Genomic DNA, 17,172 nt, shown 5'->3' with positions numbered 1-17,172 from the left:
CACCAAGTATTTATCGCATTCAACACCTTCAGCTGTAACCCAGCTTTGGAATTGGTATGCATGTTCCACGTGTTTGAGTTCTGAATTTTCTTTACAAGATGTAGGTGTTGCAGGCAGGGCCAGCATGTGTTCTGCAAGCTTATCCGCCTTGTAACTGAGTAGCTTGCTAGGTCATTTTGGAGGGCAGTTAAGAATCACCCACGTTGTGGGTCTGGAGCTGCACCTAGGTCAGACCAGGAACGAACGACACATTTCCTCAAGCAGTGTTAGAGAACCAGGTGGATTTTAATGACACTCGTGTAAGTCGTTGTTGCTGATGCAACTTTTAAAATTCCAGATTTATTTAATGGTTTGAATGACCAATGTACTAACATAACCATAAAGTAGCAAAGCCTTTATTCCTGCCATATCACTTAAATAGAGTAGAAAAAATTCTCTGATTTTACTGCCATTCCATTGTATAAAAAGAGATTGTTGAGCCCAGTTGGTGTGTATCATTGTTGATACCTATTAAAGCAGATCCTGTTTTCCTGCACTATTTCCATATCTCTTTATTCTTAACCCCTTTTTACCTGCTTGAATGTTAGCATAGACTCGGTTGTTCACTAGTGCTGGTAGTGTGTTCCAATTTTCAGAACCCCAGAGACTGTCTTGTATATATTTCACTCATTTACTGGAAGTGGTCTGTTTATAGGTACTGTATTCTACTCCATCGTGTCACAATATTACTCACTTGTATCATTGCCCCCTTAATTTCCTGATCAAATTTAATTAGATTTGTCTTTCACATACTGGATTTGTGTTGGTATTTTTCAGTTCTTGAGGACCTGAAAGGCAGCTAGTGTGTAACTCTGAAGCTTGTTAACGTGACCAAATGGAAAACTTAGGAGAAGGGAAAGATTTTTCTTTGGTTGCAAGTAATGTACAACTGAAAATCTTGGGGTCTGCATTTTTAGAACGTCAGGCCTACACTTTACCAGCCTCTCTCATTCACTTGCCACCTTCCATCTTCCATTCACACGCCCTCTGCAGTGGTAGGGGTTCCCCCTGTTCTCTTAGGGGACGTTCCCTCCTTGCAAAATCCACCCACATGCATGCAAATCTGTGCCTATTGTTGATCCTTAATCTGTATGTCTTTGCCAGGGAGTGAAACATTTCTTGCCTCAAAATTGAATATTCGCTTTGTTGTTTTGAAGCCTTAAGTATGGTATATCTCAGCGACCCTTTAATTCCGCACAGCACACGATGTGTGTTTGTGCTGAACCCGTTTCATTCGGAGCTTGCAAATATATACTGTGGTCTCTGCAAACTGATGGTGGCTATGATTTGTAATCTCTGGTGGATTAACGTTGACATGTCGCTCTTTTGAAATGCCATCTAAAATTCTTAAGCAGGACACGCATTATGAAGAGGGCTGTAAGGAGGACCGAACATCAAAAATGATTAATTGGTGCCTGATGTTCCTGCAGATGAATACTGCTGAATGCAATTGTTTTTTTTAAATTTTGTGCACCAGGCCAGCTTGGCTGTTTTGGCATTTTGGAGTTAACTGGTATAGTCATCTTGTCGCCAAGGAACCCAATCACAGTACTACAGGTTAAAGCGTTTATGAAAGACCAAAAAGAAAATAAATGTAAATTGACAAAGAACCAGATCTAGCAGATATCCCAGGTGCCCTATCAATCCATCAGGCCGAAGTGGGTGTTGTATTGATTATGACAGTCAAGTTCCTCCATGCTGAATTAATTATCTGCTTTTGGTGATGCCAAGGGAAACTTCTGCTCCAGTGCACATTGTTGAGGTTGCTGTTGAATCTTGTCGTGAGCCTTGAACCCAGGATCTTCTGACTTCGATGAATCCCAACAAAATTAAACAAGATTTTCATCTTCATATGTGGAATACAAATGATGAGAAACTCTTTGCATTTGGATTAAGATGAGTTGGAAATGGTTATTTTTATCTGAATTTCGGATGCATCCCAAGTTGCAAATGTGGAAAACTTCCATTTGCGTGGTTCACTGATCTTTATCTACCAGACTTGGTTGGAGCTAAAATTTCCTTTTCCTACAATCCAGCTTGGATGTTGCTCCCGAAAGGCTAGCAGCTGATCGGGCACTGAGTCTTGACGGTTTTTGACAGTGGAGATAAGTTCAACTCTCTCCTTAAACTGAAGTGCTAGCTTCTAATGCAGGCAGGCTGTGTATTGAAACTAAAGGCACTTCACACATTTTAGCAGCAGTTGAAGTATTAACCATGTAACTTTTTGCTGGGCTGCCAGGCGCGCTCATTTTTGTCCTCGGCTGTGTGCAGGCAGCTTCTTGTGCTGATATTTTAGTGCAAATTGACTGACGTGTAGTTGACATGGAACCATCATAGTTTTCAAATAGTGTCAATTTGACTTTCTGATCTTCTAGTTCTAGCCAGCGATCTTGTCTCTTTCACCTGCCATTGCTGTAGATAATGGAGAAGGTAAAGACTGTTGCTGATTGTCTAGATACTCCATTTTGTTGTAAATAACCGTTCATCTATTCTCAAAGTGTGGTGTGAAAGGACATTTACCTTAACAAGTAGGGTATGTTTTTATTTAACACTGGCTGGTGCCAGACATGTCTACATCACGCACACTATATTGCAAGATTTGTGCTCCACATAACTGGACGACTTTGCATCCTGCTGTGATCTAAAAATACACTTGGATTGATTGAAAGTGAAAGTTGATGAATAATAGATGACACAGCTTTTAATGTAGGAGCCACAGAAGACTCCCACAGTCACCTGTAAATGTTTCCAGGATTTTGAGAGACTGATTGGATGCTGCTTGTTTTTAGAAACCATTAAACACTAGTGCCGATCACTGTGATATGTGATGGCAGATGAATGTTTTGTCTCTTGAATTTATCACTTGTGTAGATCTTTTGATGGGGAGAATGAAATTGAGAAGCATTGTGAGATTCGACCCAAGATGATTCAGTATACTTCTACCATTCTTTTCAGTTGGGTGCTACAACCATAAGTCGAGCAAGTGAACAAACTGGTGCTAATTGAACGAAGTTGAGGGCCAGTTATGATCCAATAAGGAAGCTCGAATATATTCCCAAGTGGTATGCACATCCCTCTTGTGATGGTGTGGGTTTGGCTGTCATTTACACCAAGGGAGGCAGTGTTTGCTTTTTTCCCCCCTCCCAAGTCCAATCCTTTTTGTTAGTACCCCCCCCCCACAATAAAATTAAAATCTTCCCCAACACCTTTTTGCTGCTGTTGGAACTAAATGAAAGTGCTTGCCAACTTGGTGCTTTCCTTACCTTGTCCATTTGACCTGTGAGCTCCAGACTTGGATTCATTGAGCAAGCTAGGGGCAGAGAGTGTGGGTTGTTGATTCACTGAGAGAGACAAAGGGACTCTGCCAGTCACTGCTTCTCCTGTCCGGTTGCATTATTGGCGCATACCAGAGCTCAGTGCACATGCTTTTGTCCTTCATCTTCAGTGGGGCAGTTTGCAAGCCAATTTTGAGGTGAGAGGTATAATCTTTAACTGGTTCCAGTTACTAAAATGATAATATAGGCTTAATTGAACTGAATTTGGAGGACTTCAGCCTGAAAGTAGTCTTGAAATGTAACATTTAAATACTGGTTTTGGTACAGTGTTTAAATGACGTTAGGACATGTTCAGCATTCAACATGTGGTAGGGATAACAGTGCAGAACTTGGAGCGTGTCATTGCCTTGTGCCTTTTAATAGGTCCTAGATATGCCCAGTGGGTTCCATTTAGTGCCATTTGAACGCATGGGGGCCAGCTTGAGTCAGTGATGGTATCTCAACCTCAGAGTTAAAGGGTTGTGAGACTGAGCCCCACGTTGGATTTGAGCAATGTAATCTTACAGTCTTGGTACAGCACTGCAGGAAGGCTGCATTGTCAGCTGTTAACCTTGAATGAGACGTTAAGATGTCTTGCAGGTCTAGCGAGCATGCCTCGTGATGGTTTTTCATCCTCCTGGCCAGTATTTAGATTACGGAATGTGATTTCTAAGTTGGCAAAGGGATAATAGTCAGTTCTAAGAGATGATTAAACTTGCAGAATGGACAAAAAAAATTGTCGCAGTTCATGTAATATCGAATATAGAACAGTACAGCACAGGGACAGGCCCTTCGGCCCACGATGTTGTGCTGAGTTAATTAAACTAGTTATTAAATGCCAAACTAAACTAATCCCTCTGCCGCTTCAGAGGATGAGAGGAGATATGATCGAGGTGTACAAAATATTAAGAGGAATAGATAGAGCAGACAGCCAGCGCTTCTTTCCCAGGGCACCAATGCTCAATACAAGAGGGCATGGCTTTAAAGTGATGAGTGGGAAGTTCAAAGGAGATATCAGAGGAAGGTTTTTTTTACCCAGAGAGTAGTTGGGGCATGGAATGTGCTGCCTGGGGCGGTGGTGGAGGCAGGTACATTGGTCAAATTCAAGAGGTTGCTAGATAAGCATATGGAGGAATTTAAAATAGAGAGATATGTGGGAGGAAGGGGTTAGATAGTCTTAGGCGAGGTTTAAAGTTCGGCACAACATTGTGGGCAGAAGGGCCTGTATTGTGCTGTACTGTTCTATGATTCTGATTCTATGAAAACCAACCTAGTTTGTTCAACCTCTCCTTGTAGCACATATTTTGATAAGAAAAATGGGGTATTGCATAGAAAGTGTTTTTTCTATATCTACTTGCAAATTTGAGTCATTGCCTGGTGTTGCTCATGAAATTGATTCATTCTATCCACTATGAGCGTGTCTAAAGGTTGCAGCTCTCAATTGTCATGCTGTTAAATGGAAATGTTTCCAGGATTTTGAGAGACTGACTTAGATGCTGCTTGTTTTTATATCGACCCAGATCTGTTCAGCTTGACTCCGATTTCTCTGTCAGGGAAGACCTTTTTGGGGTGGCGAGTGTGTGCTGGGGTTGAGGACAAATGTTGTTTAAGCCCCATAGGTCTGAGTCTCTTCCCCAGCAGCTGGCTCCTCTGTGGCTGTCTGTAGGTTTTGTTTAGCATCTCCTCTCTGTCTCGGGTGCTGAATAACTTCAGGTACCAAGTTTTGACACTTCAAAGTCTCTTAGCTCTCTGCCTGGTTGTCAAGAAAGGAGCAAGTAACTTCCATGTTTTTATAGGGTCATAAAGCATGGAAGCAGGCCCTTCGGCACACCTAGTCCACACTAACCTGAACTAATCCCATTTTATTCTCACAACATCCCCATCTACGATCTGAGGGCACAACCTCAGAATAAAGGGACGTCCCTTTAGAACTGAGATGAGGAGGAATTTCTTTGGCCAGAGGGTGCTGAATCTGTGGAATTTGTTGCCACAGAGGGCCGTGGAGGCCAAGTCATTGGGTATATTTAAAGCAAAGGTTGATGGGTTCTTGATTGGTGAGGGGGTTAAGGGTTACAGGGAGGAGAATGGGGTAGAAAAAAAAATCAGCCATAATCGCATGGTAAAGCTGACTCGAGAGGCCGAATGGCCTAATTCTGTTCCAATATCTTGTGGTCCTATGATCTACTCACCCCCAATTCAACCACTCAACTATACACCTCCTGATAAAACTACTACGGCTAATTAACCTACCAACCCTCATGTCATTGGGATGTGGGAGGAAACGATGCTCTCTGCAGTCACGGAGCAACGTGCAAACTCTACACGCAGAATTGAAGTCTCTAAATGTCGAGAGTCAGCAGTTCTACTCACTGCACCCTTTTGCAAGAAGTAACATGAAAGTCTGTCAACTTGGGTTGAATGATTTGATGGTTGAGAGTAGAGTAGGCACATTTACATGTGTGTAAGATGTACAGCTTGGGAATCTCATTGTCATGTGACAGTTGAGTGGGAGCACAATATTACTGCTGACGTATTTAGTTGTAGGTGTGCTACTATGCAGTGCAGGTTGAGGAACAAAAGGATCTGGAAGAGTATAGAAGCAGAAGAAGAGGTCAATGCAAGAAAGGTTTGGCTCCAGAGAGAGTAAATTGGAGTAGAGACTTTAATACTAATTGAACCTTGGTTAGACTGCACCAGCATCCTGGTTCCTATATTTTGCAAAGGATATTGAAATATTGGAGAGGTGGAAAGATTTTGCAGGTTGCTGGCAGGAATGGGAGAAACAGGCCAAACCCTTTCTCCCCTCAGAAGGGTGGGAGCTGTCATGACGGAATGTTACGATTTTGATCAATGGAGTAGATGTCAAGAAACTGTAGAGCGTTATGGACACAACTCAGCACCTCGTGGAATCCAGCCTCTCCTCCACAGACTCTTGTCTACTCTTCTCGCTGCCTCAATAAAGCAGCCAACGTAACCAAATGCCCTGCCCCCAATGGACGTTCTCTCTTCTCCCTCTCGCAGAAGACACAAAAGACACAAAAGCCAGAAAGCACGTACCACCAGGCTCAAAGGCGCTTCTATCCTGTCGTTATGGTCTTTGCACCTTATTGTCTGCCTGCACTGCACTTTCTCTGTAACTATTAACACTTAATTCTGCATTCTGTTATTGCTTTCCCTTGTACAACCTCAATGCACTGACATGATGAAATGATCTATATGGATGGCATGCAAAGCAAAAATTTTCACCACCTCAGTACATGGGGCAATAATAAACCAATTAACCTTCTACTAGTGGCCATCAATAAATCAATTAGGGAATTCTGCAACGACTTCAGGCAGTGTAGTTGTGACAAGTAGTTTCAATGCACTTAAGGGTTAAAATACAGATGCATACAATTAAAGAGAAGAGGGTGTAGAGAGTTATGCTAATGAAATGAGATACAGGAGGAGGCTTGAATGATACATGAGCAAATTGGACTGAGCAGTGTGCAGTATACTTCTGTGCTGAACATGTTGGAGGAATACAATGAAGAATATGCCGTGTTGCCCATTTTGAGTCTGCTGTCTCTCAATAGGTCCAAGACTGTACGTACTTAACCCAGTTTGCCTATTAGTTCCCTTCCACACTCCTTCCTGTTGTCTACAGTGGATGCTTCTGAAAATAGTTTTCCTCCTTTCCACCCAATTTTATTTTTCACTTAGAGAATGTGGTCCCCACCAATACGGCCTGTACGCAATAGATCTTGAGCAAGTTGCCCGTGTCAAGTTGCCTCAGAGGAGTGTTAAAGGACTTAGTTTCCTGGTAGACTGCTCAAATATCCCAAAACTGTCTCGAGGACTGACCTTCTCACTGCTCTAATTGATTTTGATTTTAAGTACAAAATTTGCATTTCGCTATCCTTGACACACTGCATTTTTTTTATCGTGACAAGTTGCTCTGTCAAAAATTATTTCCTCTGCTCCTTGAATCAACCTTTCTTCAAAGTAGATTGACTTTTTGGCATGCAATCAACTGTTTGCTGTGAGCTCCGACATAAGCCATTCTATACCTCAATTCCTTCAACAGTTGTCAGCAAAGGTTTAGTTCAAATAATCAGTGGTATGAAAATACGATGTCAGATTCTTAATTTGCTCTGTGCGGGGAAAGCTTTAAATGTTGGTGTAGCTGCTAGCAATTCAGTTTCATCTTGCGGAAATATTTAAGTTTGTGCTGAGGCTTGTCTCGTCTGATCGCAGAGCTGGTGTTGGTTGGGACTGGGTGATCTTGCAAACGTCTTTTTTGAATGGAGTTTTGCAGTTTGGCATTTGAATTCTGCTCTTTGAAGAAATAGCTCAAAGTGTGAATAAACAGTGCAATAGTGGAGCTTCTATTTCCCTTGTGGTCAAACTAACTTGTCTATTGAATGGTTTCCTGCTCCTTTAAACAAAAAATAGATGGGCCAATCTTTTGCCTCTTTGCAGGTTTGGCCAGGCAGCCTGATCTAAGTCTTTCTGCTGTTGAGTTCTTCACTGTCAGCTGCCAGCAGTCAGGCATAAGAAAGGGCAAGGTAAGCCCTATGGTCCCAGGAGCCTGCTCTGATGCTGAGTGAAGTCATGGCTGACCAGATCTCGACTTCAACTCCATTCCCACAGCACATGGTTTCTCTGGGTGAGATTAGAATTCCTGGAAAGACCAAATAGCCTCACACTTGTGATTGTAAACCAAGTGTGTTGCTTCAGGATCTGTGAGGCTGTGAAGTACTTGAGCACTTGCAATAGATAGTTGCTTCTACTGTGTCGCTGTTGTTATCCCTGGTTAAGTACGTGAAGGTCATCGACCTGAAACGTTTTCTCTGGCAGATAAAACTTGTGTTCACTAGCTACTTGATAAATATCTGTAAGGCAGTAGGGAGTGGGATTGCTCAATGAGCCAAATGTCCTCCTTCCACGCTATAGCCATTTCTGTGCTTCTGTTTATCTCCGTACAAGTGTTGCTTGCAGAGTGTTTTCCAGCAGTTTAAAATTTCAGGTTTCCGGCATCTTTGTTGTTTTGTTTTTTGGGCTTGTGAGTCGTTTCTTGTAGCTCCGAATAACTTCCAAAAAAAAACCACTCTGGTCAGCCAGCTCGTGACGTTTGCGGGCTGCCCCCAGAACATTCGACCCAGAGATGCATTTCACTGTGTGTTTCGATGTACGTGTGACTAATAAAGAAATCTTGGACTAAAAAAGTCGCTGACATTTGCTGTCCAAGTACATGTAACACTTCTGAGGATGGCAACCTCTTTAACTGGAGTTCTGTGTGGTTCATTGGCACTTCTTGCTCGTACAGCAGGCAACTGTAGTTTGTACTGGACTAGTAAACCAGAGGAGAATATGTTAAAACCCCACCTTGGCAACTTGTGCAACCAAAAAGAAGCAATATAAGTTCTTTACATTGAGTAACTCAAATGGTTCATCTGGGATAAAGTAGCCTGCCACCCCGTGTGATCTAGCCCCAACAGATGACTTGCATAGTTGCCTTTTGGGCTGATCCTAGGTGGATCACACTGGAAAAACTTATTATTATTCATGTCCTGAAAACAAATCATTAAATATCTTCTTTAGTTGCAGGAAATAAAAACAGAAGTGGATGCTTTCTTAAGTTTTACTTCTGCAAATGGTTTCTAAAAATTTCCTACCAGTCATAATTTATTAAAAGACATTATTGTGGCCATGTTTTATTACAATCACACTTTGCTGTTTACTCAAATTATTCTTTTTTTTGCAGAACTAGATTGTAGAAACAGAAAGAAAAATGAAAGTCGATAGAACAAAGCTGAAGAAAACGCCAACTGAAGCGGTGAGTTTGGACCACTTGGTCTTTTGGTTGGTTTGGTATTTTTCCTCCTGTTTCATGAAATGTTTTCTTGGATGTAGAAATAACACTGGGCCACTCCCTAACACAACTGACGTTACTTGGAATAATTGCTATTATCGTGGCTGCATTTCCATCTGTGAACTATACAATAGAAATGGGTCATTCAGCAACTTTTGAATAAGCACTTCCTACTCAGAGTGGAGGTGATTGAGTAATGATCTTGGCAATCGAGTCTGGCAACCTCACTTTTTTTTATTTTAAGCATGTAATTTGTATATCCCTGTCCTCCACGCACTGCAACTTTGCTGGAGGAATGACCCTTTTGTTTTAAACCAGGAGAAGTCACTCCGTCAAAAATAGTTTCCTCTGCTCTTTGAATCAACCGGTTTTCCTACGTAAATTGACTCTTGACTGTTTGCTATTAGCTCTGATATAATTCTATGCCTCCGATTCACTGGCTGACAGTTGTAAGTAAACATTTAGTTCAAATAGTCAGTCACAGTTGGTCTGCACACCGACATTTCCCTGTTGTTACTCCAGGTCACTTTAAATACCCGTGCATGCTTTTGATTCCCAGTGCTACCTCAACACCACCACCTAACTGAGTGTGTCCCTGAATAGCAACATTGCAAGAGTGCACTGAATGTCCTCCTCTTGTGCTGTAGACATTGTAATTCTGTAGACATTGTAATTCTGTGATCCCGCATAAGCACCTTATTCCCCTGGCTTGGACATCTTCTCCTTTTCCATTGAGAGTCACTGGTTCAATGTGCATGAATTCCCCCTATCTGAAGTTAATGTGAAATGCACCCATAGTCACAAGGACTGCAGCAGTGCAAGAAGTTTCATCAGGCAGTTGAGGACTAGCAATAAATGCAACATCATCAGAGCAACAAACTTTTTAATGTTTTTAGCACATTACTTCCTGAGTAGAACACTTTAAAATATGTTAGCAACAGCAGTTTGTCATTTTTGTTCACTGCAATGAAGCTCAGCTGTTGTGTAGACGGTCATAAGTTCCCGTTGTGCAAGCGTCCAGTTCTCTGTCCTGCCTTCCCTCTCCCCTTGTCGCCAGTTGCGCCACTTGATGTGAACAAAAGATGCTGCTGGTGTGCACACACACACCCTGCTTGCTGTCAATTGAAGTAGCTGACATGGTTTGAAGGATTTCCCTACGTCTGTTTGAGGCCTGCGGTGGGCAACTTTGTACTGAATAGGAACCCCACTGACCCCACGCTTCTTCTGGGATTTTTACTGAGTATGTCACACACAGTGATCAAACATGGTGACTTCAGCTGGCACATGCTGACTGAGGCCCTTGAAAGAGACAGTTGCTTCTGCTGTGTCACTCTTGTTATTTGTGGTTAAGGTGGAATGCCCCTCACTACTGGGGCTTAAGTTCAAGTTATCCTTTATTATCATTCATCCATAAGCTGTAAAACACAGGGAGGAATGAAATGTCATTTCCCCCCAGACTCTCACAACAGAGGACATACATAGAACAGAGGACGTACAAAAATCGCAGACAGAAAAATTGTGTAAGCACAAATAGTACAAAAAAATGGTATATACAGAATACAAACTTAGTGCAAGGTTAGTGCAAAACCGAGTTGGACAAAGAAAATACAGAACTCAGTGTATTGCACTGAGTGTATAAACATGTTCAGCAGCAGCCAAGGTTCTTATGCGCTGTTGTGCAAACCAGGACTTTTGACGCGGCATTTGTCTGAGACTGCCTCCAGGGTATTCAGGAGCCTGACAGTCTGGGGGAAGAAACTGTTGTACAGTCTAGTAGTTCTGGCCTGGATGCTCCAGTACCACTTGCCAGACAGCAGTGGGACAAATAGGTCGTGGGAGACTATTCTGTCACCAGCATTGAGGAATCCCTTCCAAGGACATTGCAGCCTGTATAATAGTGTTACTGATTTACAATATTACTGGAGGGTGCAGTAGAGGCTTGCCAGGATGCTGCCTGGATTAGAGGGCACGTGCTGCAAGGAGAAGTTGGATAAACTTGGGTTCTTTTATGTTGAGCAGCAGAGGCTGAGGGGAGACCTGATAGAAGTTTATAAGATTATCAGGCAGAGAGAAAGTGGACAGTTGATATCTTTATCCCAGGGTTGAAATGTCTAATATTAGAGGGCATGCATTTAAGGTGAGAGGTGGCAAGTTCAAAGGAGATGTGCGGGGCAAATTTTTTGTTTTACACAGAGTGGTGGGTGCCTGGAATGCGCTGCCAGGGGTGGTGGTGGAGGCAGGTACGACAGAGGTATTTTAGAGGATCTTAGATAGGCACATGAATGTGCAGAGAATGGAGGGATATGGACATTGTGTTGGCAGAAGGGATAAGTTAGGCGTTTAATTACCAGTTTAATCAGTTTGGTACAACATCGTGGGCCGAAGGGCCTGTTCCTGTGCTGCACTGTTCTATGCACTGCAAAGTTTGTATCAGATTTGTATTGACTCAAAGCATCCTGATAGCTTGCTCTTTTTTTAGACCTTGGATCATCAACTTCCTCCTTTCCACCCCAACACTGTGCCACCTTCCCTACCTCTTTCATCCTTAGAACATAGAACACCACAGCACAGTACAGGCCCCTTGGCCCACAGTGTTGTGCCGACATTTTACCCTGCTCTAAGATCTATCTAACCCTTCCCTCCAACATAGCCCCCTACTTTTCCATCATTTATGTGTCTATCTGAGAGTCTCTTAATGTCCCTAATGTATCTGCCCCCACAACCTTTGCAGGCAGTGCGTTCCATGCACCCACCACTCTCTGTGTGTAAAAAAAACCTTACCCCTGACATCCCCCTTATACCTTCCTCCAATCACCTTAAAATTATGTCCCCTCGTGTTAGCCATTGTCGCCCTGGGAAAAAGTCTCTGACTGTCCACTCGATCTATGCCTCTTATCATCTTGTATACCTCTATCAAGTCACCTCTCGTCCTCTTTCTCTCCAAAGAGAAAAGCCCTAGCTCACTCAACCTATCCTCATAAGACATGCTCTCCAATCCAGGTAACATCCTGGTAAATCTCCTCTGCACTCTCTTTAAAGCTTCCACATCCTTTCTATAATGAGGTGACCAGAACTGAACACAATATGCTTGGATGATTTATTTCCAATGTATTTAATTTCTGATCACTCTTCCTTCACTTGGATTCCTTAACCTAAAATGGAGTGTTGTGTATAGTTTTAGTCACCCTGTTATAGGAAAGACGTGGTTAAACTGGAAAGAGTGCAGAGAAGATTTATGAGGATTTTGCCAGGACTCGAGGGCCTGAGTTATAGGGAGAAGTTGGCCAGGTGAGATCTTTATTCCTTGGAACATAGGAGAATGAAGGGCAACTTTATAGAAATCTTTAAAATTACGAGAAGCATAGATAAAATGGATGGGAACAGTCTTTTCCCCAGGGTAGGGGAATATAAAACTAGGGGGCAAAGATTTTGGGTGAGAGGGAAAAGATTTAAAAGGGACCCTATGGGCAACCTTTTCCATGCAGAGGCTGGTGAGTAAATGGAACGAGCTGCCAGAGGAAGTGGGTGAGGCAGGTACAACAGTATCATTTAAGAAACACTTGGATAGGTACATGGAGGGGCAGGGCTTAGAAGGATATGGGCCAAATGCAGGGAATTGGGTTGGCATGGACTTGTTGGGCCAAAGGGCTATGCTCTATTGCCCTATCTATCACTGTATTTTAATTCTTCTACTGAACCTCGAGGTTGCTGAGGGTATTGAATGTTTTCCTAAGATGTTTGGATGGAGTGGGGAAAATTCACTTGTTGCAAGTGGAGGGAGACTTGTTGACCTGAAGGTGAGGAGTTGACACTTTCATTGGGTGACTTGCAATGCTGTATGGCTTGCTGCATGTGTGGGTATGGTTGGATATCAGAAATGGTCTACACCTGTTGCAGAAAGGACAAACAGCTTGGGAATTACTGTGACCAGAGAATGATTAGGGGTTACCTGACACATCTTAAAATGAATGATTTTGATAATTGATGTGAAGTTGCAAGACAAAGTATCCAGAGGTCTGAACTACAGTTCTAGACACGAGTTGGAATTCAACCACAGTGCACAGTGAATGAGAGATTTAAAATCAAATGAATGAGTATATTTGGAATGAAAAGCCTGTTGATAACAGTAGCTGTGAAACTGGGCTGTCAAAGTAGAGATTATTGTCATATGCACAGGTGCAATGAAAAACACTTGCAGCAGCATCACAAACACACACCATTGTATAAGCAGCATTCACGAGAAAAACATAAATCATACACAATTTTTACAAGAAAGAATACAGAATAAAAAAAACAAGGTCCATTTTAGTGCAAAGTGGTCATAGTGTTGCTCTGTGACACTGTGTTGCTATAGTGTCATAAAACTCGTGGTTCTGCCCCCTAAAATGGTCGATCAGTCCACTTGGTCCATGGGACAGTTTGAGATGAGCAATCATCTTTATTTCTAGGACCTGTTACAAGAGAGGCAGAAATGGATGCCATTGATGCAAGGTGGTCAAGAAGTTCCGAAGGGACGGCGTTACCGGAGTGGCGAGAATAACCCACTTGCTACTCTGGGAAGTCGTTGAAGAGTATTATAGATAGATTTAAGGGGAAAGTAGATGAGCAATAGTGAGGTGATGTGAAAAGAATATGAGGTTAGAAAGGGAAGGATAAGAGGAGGCTTGCAGTATGAATGTTGGCATGGATGTCTTGGGCCAAGTCCCCTGTACCATGTCATCTTTGAAAATGAAGAAAGTCGGTAATGAGTTAGTCTGAACTCGGTGATCGGATTGCTCTCCCTTGGGTAATGGAGACTAAAGGGAGTCGGGTGTTCGAAATTTGTAAAGGGATTGGGTAGTAAATAAACCGCCAACTGACAGGAGAGTCTCGACTTAAAAAATTAGACAAAGGGCCATGGCCACCTGTCCTTTGCAGAGAGTTCTGAGCTAAAATGTTCTGCCTGAAAAGTAAGCAGATCCAAAAATTGCCCAAAGTAGGTTTGCAAGGTTCTTGGGGGAGAGAGTGACAGCATAGCTCATTGGAACGTATCACACTTGACAGAATGAGCCGTATAGCTCCCTTTTGCACTTCAGTGATTCTTTGTGGGCCAAAGGGCCTGTTCCTGTGCTGTACTGTTGTATTGGAACGAATGATTGCTTCCATTTGTATGGTGCCTCTCTATTACAGCAAAATGTTGCAAGGCACTTTGTAGGAGCGTTGTCAAAGGAAAATTGACATCAGCCACAAAAGTGCAATAACTGAGCTTTCAGAGGAACCATGACCATCTTGAAGGGCTGAGTGGCTTACTCTTATTTTGTGTTCAGTCACTACCTGTTTATATGAAAAACGCAGACAAGTATGAGGTGTTGCATTTTGGAAGGACAAATCAAGGTAGGACATACACAGTAAATGGTAGGGCACTGAGGAGTGCGGAGGAACAAAGGGATCTGGGAGTTTGGATACATAATTCCCTGAAAGTGGCGTCACAGATAGACAGGGTTGTAAAGAAGGCCTTTGGCATCCTGGCATTCATAAATCAAAGTATTTGAGTATAGGAGTTGGGATGTTATGGTGAGGTTGTATAAGACATTGGTGAGGCCAAATCTGGAGTATTGTGTGCAGTTCTGGTCACCTAACCACAGGAAGGATATCAGTAAGATTGAAAGAGTGCAGAGAAGATTTACTAGAATGTTGCCGGGTCTTCAGGAGTTGAGTTACAGGGAAAGATTGAACAGGTTAGGACTTTATTCCTTGGAGCAGAGAAGAATGAGGGGAGATTTGATAGAGGTTTACAAAATTATGAGGGGTATAGACAGAGTAAATGCAAGTAGGCTCTTTCCACCTAGATTAGGAGAGATAAGTACGAGAGGACATGGCTTTAGGGTGAAAGGGGAAAGGTCTAGGGGGAACTTCTTCACTCAGAGAGTGGTGGAACGGGCTGCCATCTGACGTGGTAAATGCGGGCTCACTCTTAAGTTTTAAGAATAAATTGGATAGATACATGGACGTGAGAGGTCTGGAGGGTTATGGACTGGCTGCAGGTAAATGGGACTAGTGGAATCAAGTTTCGGCAAGGACAGAATGGCCTGTTTTCTGTGCTGTAGTGTTTTATGGTTCTATAGGAGTAGGTTTTAAGGTGCCTCTACTGAGGATAAGAACAGTAGAGCTAATATCATAGGGCGTTTAGGGCTAGAGGTGTTCAGAGGGATGATGTGGGTGGTGAGAACATGGAGGAATTTGGAAATGGAGTAAAGAATTGTAAGCAAGAAACACTCTGCTGGAGGAAATCAGCCGGTCAAGCAGCATTTATGGGAGGAGAGGAATCCTTTGTGTCCTCCTACAGATACTGCTCGACCTACTGAGTTCCTCCAGTGGATTACTTCTTGCTTCAGATTCCAGCATCTGCAGATTCTTGTGTCTTGATAAGAATTTTAAATTTGAGCCCGGGAGCCTTTGGTTTTTTTTACAGGGTGTGAATGTCACTGGTGACTGCCTCTGACCTAAGGATCAGTTCAGAGTAAACCACATTAATAGTTCTGGAGTCATTTGGACCCAGACTGGGTAAAGATGGTACATTTCTTTCCTCGAAGGATATAATTGAAGAGGGTTTTCACAACTATCTTGTTTCAGGGTCACCGTTACTGAGACCAGTTTTTTTTTTGGGTATTTCCAGGTTTTATTTCATGACTTCAATTTAAGTTCCCTATTTGCTGTAGTGGGATTCAAACTTGTGCAGTTGAATCAACAATTCATGACTCCAGCTGCTAAACCATTCCATTGTTGTCCTCAATACAGTCGGTTGATCTAACCTGAATTAAACCTCCAATAGTACCGACCTGACCAAGATGTTGGGTCAGCAGGCACATGTGAATGGGACCTAGGGATGAAGGTTAGGGCATGGTGCAGCAAAGTTCTGGATGAGCTGAAGTTCATGAAAAGTAGAAATGGAGAGATCTTGGCCAGTCGTCTTAGAGTAATACAGCGCGGAAACAGGCCCTTCAGCCCAACTTGTCTGTGCCAACCAAGATGCCTTCCTGAGCCAGTCCCATTTGCCTGTGTTTGGCCCACATCCCTCTAAACCTTTCCTATCCATGAACCTGTCCAAATGTCTTTTAAACATTGTAATTGTACCCACCTCTACCACTTCCTCTGGCATCTGGTTCCATATAGCTACCACCCTCTGTGTGGGAAAAACTTATCTTTCTGGTCACCTTTAAATCTTTCCCCGTCACCTTAAACCTTTGCCCCCTCACCTTAAACCTTTTAGACTCCCCAACCCTGGGAGAAAGACTGTGACCATCCACCTTATGATATTATAAACCTCTATAAGTTCACCCCTCAGCCTTCTACACTCCCATCGAGAACAGTCCCAGCCTGTCCAGTCTCTTCTCATAACTATATCTTTCAACATCTTTTGAAAATTCTCTGCACTCTCTTTAGCTTAATCACATCCTTGACCAATGCACAACATTCTAGGTGCAGTCTTACCAATGTTCTATACAGCTGTAACATGATGTCCCAACTCTTGTACTTGTTACGGACTCGTGAATGTCCCTTTAAGATAGAGTAGTAGAGTGTGTGTGTGTGTGTGTGTGTGTGTGTGTGTGTGTGTGACATGCTTACGTCAACAGAAGATAAAGGACGTAATGACGTTGTTGAAGAAGTCAGTCGAAGTCAGAGAGAGAAAAGGGAGAGAGACACCAGCCTGCTAGTTTCTCTATCGATGGATGAGAAACAATAACTGTGTCTGTTACTACAATCCACGTATGGAAATTGGAAGTAATCCGGTGGAGTTCACTTTGTTGCTGACCTGTAGAAGGAAACAGGTATTTGTGTGGACGGCCACGAGTCGGATGCTTTTCAGGATAAGGAAGTCACTACCGAGTAAATACTGAGGTGTCGTTTGGGTTCCATCGTGGAACATTTGGATTTCGTAATTACTCTCTCTGTGTTCTCTACATCCACATCTTATCTTCAGACAAC

The 17,172-nt window shown here is 42.8% G+C and overlaps 1 protein-coding gene across 8 annotated transcripts in view; it reads left to right on the top strand.

The window, feature by feature from the left end:
• Positions 1-17,172, top strand: part of huwe1 (HECT, UBA and WWE domain containing E3 ubiquitin protein ligase 1) — a 275,712-nt gene that overhangs the window by 38,116 nt on the left and 220,424 nt on the right. For all 8 annotated transcript variants that reach the window (XM_052009021.1, XM_052009019.1, XM_052009022.1 and 5 more), the window contains exon 2: positions 9,100-9,171. In XM_052009021.1, the coding sequence (XP_051864981.1) occupies positions 9,127-9,171 (45 nt within the window). In that variant the 5' untranslated portion in view covers positions 9,100-9,126. The remainder of the gene's footprint in view (positions 1-9,099; positions 9,172-17,172) is intronic.

Source organism: Pristis pectinata, chromosome 43 (assembly GCF_009764475.1).
Source record: "Pristis pectinata isolate sPriPec2 chromosome 43, sPriPec2.1.pri, whole genome shotgun sequence".
NCBI classification, from domain to species: domain Eukaryota; kingdom Metazoa; phylum Chordata; class Chondrichthyes; order Rhinopristiformes; family Pristidae; genus Pristis; species Pristis pectinata.
This window is presented reverse-complemented; position numbering and strand designations above follow the sequence as displayed.